General features: G+C 38.2%; 2 protein-coding genes across 3 annotated transcripts in view; one reads left to right on the top strand and one right to left on the bottom strand.

Moving 5' to 3' along the window:
* Nucleotides 1-9446, top strand: part of abcg2c (ATP-binding cassette, sub-family G (WHITE), member 2c) — a 154961-nt gene that overhangs the window by 95980 nt on the left and 49535 nt on the right. The window lies entirely within an intron of this gene.
* The window catches only part of micu1 (mitochondrial calcium uptake 1), a 99598-nt gene continuing 91066 nt past the window's right edge, over nt 915-9446 (bottom strand). Inside the window, 2 exon segments of the mRNA NM_001083833.2 lie at nt 915-2206; nt 6228-6317. Coding sequence (NP_001077302.2) covers nt 2043-2206; nt 6228-6317 — 254 coding nt within the window. The 3' untranslated portion in view covers nt 915-2042.

Genomic DNA, 9446 nt, shown 5'->3' with positions numbered 1-9446 from the left:
TTCAATCTAGTTTTGAACTGCGAGAGCATCTGAGCCTCGGACATTATCGTTTAGGAGCCATATATGAGAATGCACGATCTCCTTTAGTAGACTTTGCGTTTTGAGATCTTAAAGAGCGAGTTGGATTGTAGCGAGACAGAAGGTTGGTTAGATAAACAGGAGGTAGATTATTTAAAGCTTTATAGGTAAGAAGCAGTATTTTAAAATCAATACGAAACTTAACGGCCAGCCAGCGTGAGGAGGATAAAATTGGGGTGATGTGATCATATTTTCTAGATCTGGTAAGATCTCTGGCAGCTGCATTTTACACTAACTGAAGTTTATTAATAGAGGATGCTGGGCAGCCAGCAAACAGAACATGGATTACGGTAATCCGGTCTAGAAGTCATAAGAGCATGAACTAGCTTTTCTGCATCTGAGATAGACAGGATGCTTTGTAACAGCAATATTTCTCAGATAATAAAATATATTTTTCTGACATTAACAATAACATGAACTAGCAAAATAAACATTGTAAATATTGATTTCAAGCAGACTTTAAAGTCCACCATATAGTAACATACATTTCTGGCTCAGTTTATAGATTCTCAAGCCTGTTCAATCAACTTGATCAGTTAATTACTCTGCCTCTCTTAATTACTTGATCCAGAACTGTTTATAAGTACAACTTTATAAGTGACAAATGAAATTACCCGAAAATAAAAAGTAATCCCTTACTGCATTTTTTTCTGACAAAAAGTAATCTAATTACAGTAACTAGCTACTTTGTAACTAATTACACCCAACACCGAGCATGATTAAGTATTAGTTTATGTATGCAAGACAGCCTTACCTTTCACACAATCATCGGGTCTTCAGACATCCTCAAAAAGTCTAACCGGCACACACAGACATAACAAACACAGAGACGTCAATATATCAAAACGTTTTAATAGTGTAATTCTTTCCGCATCATTCTTTAATAAAGTCATTTAACAATGAGATTTTCAAAATATTAATGATTGATGTGTATATATATATATATATATATATATATATATATATATATATATATATATATATATTAGTGTTGTCATGATACTGGAATTCAATACCAATCAGTACTAAAATACAAACAAACAAACGTCCATTCCCCGCCAACATTTAAGCACTGTTGACTTGCCACTGTGTTCACATGCTCAACAGAAATGTCTGTGATTGGCCGTGAAGGTCATCAGTTCACCGAACTCACCACTGCTTACTAAATGTAAACACAGATACAGGGATGCAGGAGTGTTTCAAAGCCATGAAGATCAGTTGATTCATCAGCAGATCACTCGTATGTCAGCTTATAAACACCAGCTGATCAATCGTGGCTTTTAAAAGCTCCAGTGTCCCTATATTTGTAGTTACATTCAGTAAATAGCAGTGAGTTCGGCGAACTGATGACCTTCACGACCAATCAGTCATTACCGTTGAGCACGTGAACATAGTCAGTGGTGTTTAAGTACGCACTCAAATGTTGGTGGGAAATGGACGTTTTTAAAGTTGCAGTACTGGGTGTTATCGAATTCCAGTATCGTGACAACACACACACACACGCACACACACACACACACACACATACACACATATGTAGAGAGAGATTATAACAAACAAAAAAAAAAAAGCTGTTCAGCAGTACTCTAATAATTGGTTTCTGCAGTAAGCTGTAAGACACATGGACACATTCGAGGAGTGTAAAATAGAGAGATTTCTGCTGCGATTGAGACTGGTATAAAATTAAAGCTGAATAATGCAACATTCATATCAAATAGGAACTCGCAGCACTGGATGGCCACCTCCTGCTGTTGTGTTTTCACATGCCGTCCACATTCTAGCGTATGCAGAATTGCACATTCAACCCCAAACCTGGCAAACAGCAAGGAATAAATATTAGATGGCAAGCTCAGCTTGAGTAGAGCTGCAGGTGAACAGCAGTACACACTATATAGCATGCGTCTTCCAAGTGTTCATCCCTTAATGATTATTTATACTCCATATGAGGGGACGCCTTCTCGGTTTTACTGCTGTTTTGGCATGGCAAAGTCCCAGGCAGTGTCCTGGGCACATTTCCACATGGCGCGCACCAGCCGGGTGAAACCCATATCTTTGGGCTTCTCCAGTCCACGCATCAGCCGCTGTTTCATGATGGCGATAAACTCTTTATTGCTCAGCTCCCCGTTTCCTAAAAAAAAAAACAAGAGTGAATGAAGTAAGAGGATGAGGGAGAAATATGATGGGTAATTATCAGCATAATTGCTGGCCAGCTCCATATGCTCATCAAGCCTCTGCTGAATTCAAAGCACTGATGCAGCAGGTCGCTCCACTGCTGTGTTTGCTGAAACACTCCCATAATGCCATATTACATCGCGCAGCTCATTTACATTTGTTGCATAAACAGCAGTATACAAAAAACAGCTAAGACGTATTTAATGATTACAGACACCTCTGATGTATGTTTATGTCTGAGTAAATAACTGATTGCACCACTGTTATTAGCTATGTTTCCATCCACCTATTTTATGCGCATTTTGCAAATGCGCTTAAAAAACCAGTTGATGGAAACGCCATGATGCGCATAAATTTTGAAAATGCGCATAAAAAACGTATGCGCCTAACTGGGTAGGATAAACTTTTTATTCGATAACATGCGCATAAACTGCGATGGAAACACTTTTACCGCACAACTCCAGCATGCGCATTAAAAAAGGTCATGTGATTTTGTTGAAAGAGATCATGTGATGCTTAAAATGTGTGTGAATGGACAAAACGTCAGGCTGAGCACATTATTAAACATCTGAAATGTTGTTTTGGTCAAACGCCTTACCATTTCAGTATCAATGTTATTAAACTATTAATGACCTCCAGAATCGAGAGCGCCTGTGCTCCGCGTCTGACACCTTCAAACGCCACTGCGCGCTCACCGCTTGTCAGGATTGCCTTCTGAGGCGCATTCATTTAGAAAAGATTGACGCAGCTTCTCCTACTGCAGCAAATGCAGTTTTTACTGTTGATATTTGGCGCCAGTTAATCAGGAAGTGACGATTTTGTTCGCTTCGACTCGTTGGATGGAAATGCTGCTTCATTCGCACAACTTTTATGCGATAATCGAGTTTTGCGCAAAAAGTTTATTCGCATTTTTGGATGGAAACATAGCTATTGTGTATATATACGCAGCTGAAGACGAATGATTAGCCCTCCTGTGAAATTGTAATTCTTTTTCCAATATTTCACAAGTGATTTTTAAAAACGATGCCATGATGACAGTATTTAATATTTGACTAGCAGGGCTTGATGTTAACTTTTTGATCACCAGCCAAAGTGGCAAGTAGTTTCTCCAACGTTACTAGCCACTCTGAATTTCACTAGCCACAATTTTGTTGTTGGGAAAATATTTTTTACATGCATAAATATGACTTTGACATGCTAAAATTACGTGAAGTTTATTTATAAACAAATTTCGAGACGATCACGTGCTTATGATTGTTCACAGCTGTTCCAACTTTAGCTTATGACTGATTTTAATATCAGACGATCCTTAACTCACTATAAATAACCAGACTTTTCTCATCTCAATATCTTCATCTTGAAGAAACCCCGCCACCCAACCCTATTTTTCCTCCTTTCAAATGGGCGACCAGGTGGTCAGCGATTAGCGCCGTTGCCTCACAGCAAGAATGCCCTTGGTTTAATTCCTTTGCAAACCAGGCAGCATTTCTGTGTGGAGTTCTGCTCGTTCACCCCGTAATTGCGTGGATTTTCCCCGGGTCCTCCGGTTTCCTCCCACAGTTCAAAAACAAGCACCCTAAACAATTCATCCAAAATATTTTAGCCAAACTCTGAGTACACCTTTCAGCATCCATATCTGAGACAGGAGGAGGAGTCATCGAGATCTACCTGAGCTCAAACTCCCCTCTCGCCATGCAACGGGAGGGAGCCCAGGGCTCGAGGATCTTATAAGCTCAGGGCTCTCTTCCGGGACAGCACGCCAAACTAGCCTTATTATCAATCATCAACTAAGTGTGAACTCTTGGATTGATTTCGATTTTGTGTTTTGTCCACATGACTCCTCGTTCATTTCATGTTTTGTGTGTTATGTACGAGCAAATAGGTGATGTTTTTCATAGTGTTATACTGCAATTAGTTTTTATTTCACATGACTTTTTCGAACTCAAAATTAAGGATTTACCAAATTTATCTCTGACCACTCAAAACAAAAATTTAAATGTGTTAAATGTGTCAAAACAAGCTAAATAGAGCTGTATAATATACTTTTTATTTAACAAAACATTTCTTTAAAAAAAAACTAATAAAAGCAATTGACTTTTAAGAATAATTATTGTCATGTACCAAAAATATGCACAGTAATCTGTCCTGGCTAAAGGTCTCAGATCACTAGTTAACTACACATAAATGGAGAGTTCATCTCATATTAAAGCAATGTTGTTGTAAAAAATAATAATTAAACCATATTAACACAAATAACCGTAAGCAAAAGAAAGCAGGTGAAAAACAGACAGTGTGATAATGGAAGGATGATCACAGTTTCAGTTCAGTTTCCTTTATTTTTATGTCATTCAACACATCACAATAGAATTGTAATGCAGAACGAAATAACGTTGCAACAGACCCAACAAGAACATAAAAAAACCATAACTATACAAACACTATAAAATCCTAACATGATAAATAAGCTTTTATAATTACATAAAAATATAATTATATAAGATATAACCTATCTTTTAAAAATCTCTGAAGAGAATAACTTAATACTTAAATACCTATTTCACCATTTGTTGTAATATTAACAATTTATGCTAGTTTAACAAATTTATTGATTTATGTTTAACACTAGCTATCAAACTTAAGAAATGGTATTATTCAAAAGTCTTATAATGACAGGATAAAATCTCGAAACCGCACTGATTTGCTCCTCAGGCTTCTGTAACGTCTGCCTGATGGCATGAGTGAGAGCAGGCTATGACCAGGGTGGGTTGGATTCCCTAAAATGTTATTTGCCCTAGACAGACAACGTCGTTGATAAAGTTCCTCGATAGATGTCATTTTGACTCCAACAGACCTTTCAGCTGACTTTATGATCCTCTTAATGGTGTTCTTGTCAGACACACTGCTATTCTCATACCAAAGGGAGATGCCATTTGTAAGAACACTCTCAACAGCTCCTCTGTAAAAAGTTGTGAGGATTGATTGGCTGAGGTGTGCTCTTTTCAACCTTCTCAGAAATTGCAGTCGCTGGTGCGCTTTCTTCGCAACACAAGTGGTATGGAGAGACCAAGTCAGGTTCTCAGTAACATGGACCCCCAGGAATTTTATCTGCTGTACAGTCTCCACGGTTAAAGGCCAATTAATAATCTGTTCAAAGCGAAAGCAACCGGTGCTGCTTACAAAAAGACATATTTGGAGCTCTTGAAAGTAGCAAGACTGTGGGTGCATAAGCATAACTGTTTTGCCTGACTGTATGAAAGAGAACCGATCACAGTTGCGTGTTCAATGGCACGGTTGCTTCAAGCAAGGAAACAGGAGCGCGCACGAGTTTTAAACAGTCGCGCGCATCACATCAGCTGTTAGCGCGAGCGATCATCCTCTCATTCGGTATTCATCTGGTTTCTTTTGCTCGTGCGAACACTTTTTTTTTTGTTAGTCGTGCTGTTTCTCGATTTTAAGATCACATTTAAAGATTATGGATGCCACGTGCTCTTAGCAACCTTAAGTGCAGCAAAAGTTTCTTGTAACCTTGGCCAGAACTGTGTCTTACCACAGTTCCGTCTCTGAGCTCTTCAGGCAGTTCCTTTGACCTCATGATTGTCATTTGCTCTGACATGTATTGTAAGCTGTAAGGTCTTATATGGACAGGTTTGTGGCATTCCTAATCAAGTTCAATGGGTATAATCAAACACAGCTGGACTCAAATGAAGGACTAGAACCATCTCAAGGATGACCAGAAGAAATGGACAGCACCTGAGTTAAATACATCACAGCAAAGGGTCTGGATACTTAGGACCATGTGGTATTTCAGTTTTTCTCTTTTAATAAATCTGCAAAAATGTCAACAATGCTGTGTTTGTCTGTCAATATGAGGTGCTGTTTTGTAACCTAATTTGTACGAATTAGCCACTAAACTGACAAAACGTATAGTGATTACAATTCCTTGTGAGATCTGGCTTGATAAACACACACACACTTACCATCGCAGTCGAACAGTGCGAACACTACATCACACACATGGTCCGACAGCTCCACTTTTGCCACAGTGCGGGCGACCTGCTTCATGGTGGCTGTAGAGAGAAAACAAGAAGAGTACAGTGATGAATGAAGAGCAAACGGGAGCTTTAACAGCACTGCTTCTGAGCTGGAGAACGGGATATTGGGTGGCGTCCTGGTGGGCTTGATCGATACTGCACATTCAATCCCTGCCGAGGACACCTTACCAGATAGGAAAAGAAAAAAGATGGATTGAATCGGAAGAGAAGAGGGAACTAACTGCAGGGAAAAGTGGAAGAGGTGGATGTGTGTTCAGCTAAAATGAATGATCGTTTCTTTATAAAAAGCACCACTGCAGATCAGTACATTTCTTATATTCAAAAATGACTGCAAAATTCCTTCAAAACCTTATTAGATGGCTTTCTGGAATACTTGATTCTGACTGGTTATTTCCAGAGAACATTAAATTACACTAATGACACAGGCTCATCCGTGAACTACAAATTACTGTATCTTGACCATCAGTGAATGTAGTCATATAGAGTGCAGAGCATGAATGAGTTCATCCACTTATTAAAGTCAAACGATCAATCACATCCAAAATAAAAGTTCATGTTTACAAATGATATTTGTGCATATAAAACCTTTGTTTATATTTATAAACATGAATATATTTATTTTAGTATTACATGTGCAGAATATGTGTGTATTTATTAGGGATGCAACAATACAGTTAGCCCATGGTTCAATACATTCCTCGGTTCTTTAACACTGTTTTCGGTTTGGTTTTCATGGCTTGACATGTGTTTTTTTTATTCTATAGGCAATAGGAACAGTAAGAGGTTAAGGAGAAAAAAAATTAAAACGATTTATTGCAATACTCATTTTGTTTTACTTAAAAGCCAAGAAAAGTACACTAGTTCCTAGTGTATTGTATAAAAAAATGAACACTGAAATCTCACAGCTGCTGGTAGCCCATGTACAAACTGGGGAACACATAAAATCCCACATTTTGAAAATAAACATACATGTAAAGTTAATAAAGATAAACTGGCCATTTCAAATAAACATTTGTACTTAAGTAAACAAATAAACCATCTTAATTATCTTGGTGCTGAAAAAATGCGAGACGGTAGTCTGTAACGCAAATCGAGTGCTTTTATAAGATGACAAAAGTCTGCATCTCCAATCACTGTAAACAGCAGCAAATCTTTAGCAATAAACACCCGCACTGCCTTTGTTATTTTACGTGTCTCTCAGAACCAGTTGGGTATGTTTGCTTGAAAGATTCAGCGAGGGATTGTTGCTGTTTGGAGGACTTTATTACCTTCTCTGCTATTCTGCCTTCAGACAGTGATATTGCTGGGTGATGGCGCTGCAGATGTGGAGTCATGGTTATACGTGTAAAACAATGCTTGCACATTGCATATTTTTTGTTCATCTTTTTTTTTTTAATTGGCATTATACTTACGGGCAAAATCGAAATGTACTCACACCGCAGATTTGAATGACGCCTGCACTTTCTCATACTGTTGCCTCACTTCGCTGGCGCTTCCTTGTACTGTTACCTCAGCCTCACTTCACCATCACTCGCAATGTTAAAGTGTGGAATGATGGTCAAGCGCCCCCTGACTTTAGAGCATAGTGACTGGATATTTACTCGCGGGGAGGAGTTTCCTCATCTCAGCTCATGGATTTACAGGCACACACAGTCAATTCAGGGAGATATAAAACGCACATAAATAATTTAAACGCAAAACCGAGAAAACCGCAATTCACAAGCGCGTATTGAACTGTGGAGGTCGTACCGAACGGTTCAATATTATATTGAGAACCGTGGCATCCCTAGTATTTATACATATATCCAACCCCAAATCGGAAAAAGTTGGGACCGTATGGAAAACCCAAATAAAAAAAAGAAAGTAGTAATTTCTAAATTCACTTTGACTTGTATTTCACCGCTGACAAGGTAAATTGTTTAAATAATGATGTGATTTGAAATAGTAAATTATGATTTGGTATAAAAGCAGCATACAAGAAAGGTCAAGACAGCTTAAAGTGACATTTAAAGGCTTAACTAGGTTAATTAGGGTAACTAGGCAGGTTAGGGTAATTAGGCAAGTTATTGTATAACGATGGTTTGTTCTGTAGACTATCGAAAAAATATATAGTTTAAAGGGGCTAATAATTTTTACTTTCAAATGGTGTTAAAAAAAAATAAAAACTGTTTTTATTCTAGCCAAAATAAAACAAATAAGACTTTCTCCAGAAGAAAAAATATTATCAGACATACTGTGAACATTTCTTCCTCTGTTAAACACCGTTTGGGAATTATTTAAAAAAAGAAACAACTTTTGTTTAAAAAGTTCAACTCAACGGTACATATACAACAATATTATTGTATAGCATTCTGTAGAAAATATGAATCTCTAACATGTTGTGACTGACCAATCAGAATCCATTATTCCAGAACGCTTGAATAATCTGTGTAATAATCTGCAATAACAACATACTGGATGTACATTATCCATTACTTAATGTTTTTAATAAAAAAAATATATATATATATATCTTGACTAGATTTTCTTCTCCACAAACAAGTCAGCAAATACACAATGACTGACAGATTGAGTATCTCTTATACAAGCCTGTTTTTTTGCTGTTGTCAGACTCCAGCGCTTGTCATAGAGACAGTACTGATATCTTTTTCAGTGAAATCTGTCGGGAGGACATCAGTTTCTCTTTCCCAACCTGAGCTGCCTCCATAAGCAGAATTTGAGGACACAAACGCAAGCTTATCAGCACAAATGCTGTTGAAAACATTTCAATATTTAATTATTTTAGTCTTTACAAAACCAACCAGGGGCGGCATGGTGGCGCAGTGGGTAGCGCTGTCGCCTGACACAGCAAGCAGCTGGTTCAAGCTTTGGCTGGGTCAGTTGGCATTTCTGTGTGGAGTTTGCATGTTCTCCTAGTGTTCGCGTGGGTTTCCTTCGGGTGCTCCGGTTTCTCCCTCACAAGTCCATACGTTATAGTTGAAATGGGTGAACTAAATTGTTTGCAGTGTGTATATGTGTGAAAGAGTGTGTATAGGTGTTTCCTAGTGATGGGTTGCAGCTGGAAGGGCATCCGCTGTGTAAAACATGCTGGATAAGTTGGCGGTTCATTCCACTGTGGCGACCCCGGATTAATAAAGGGACTAA

Source organism: Danio rerio, chromosome 13, assembly GCF_052040795.2.
Source record: "Danio rerio strain M-AB ecotype USA chromosome 13, GRCz13ab, whole genome shotgun sequence".
Classification (NCBI taxonomy): Eukaryota; Metazoa; Chordata; class Actinopteri; order Cypriniformes; family Danionidae; genus Danio; species Danio rerio.
The sequence above is the reverse complement of the archived record's forward strand: the minus strand, read 5'-3'. Positions and strand labels throughout refer to the sequence as shown.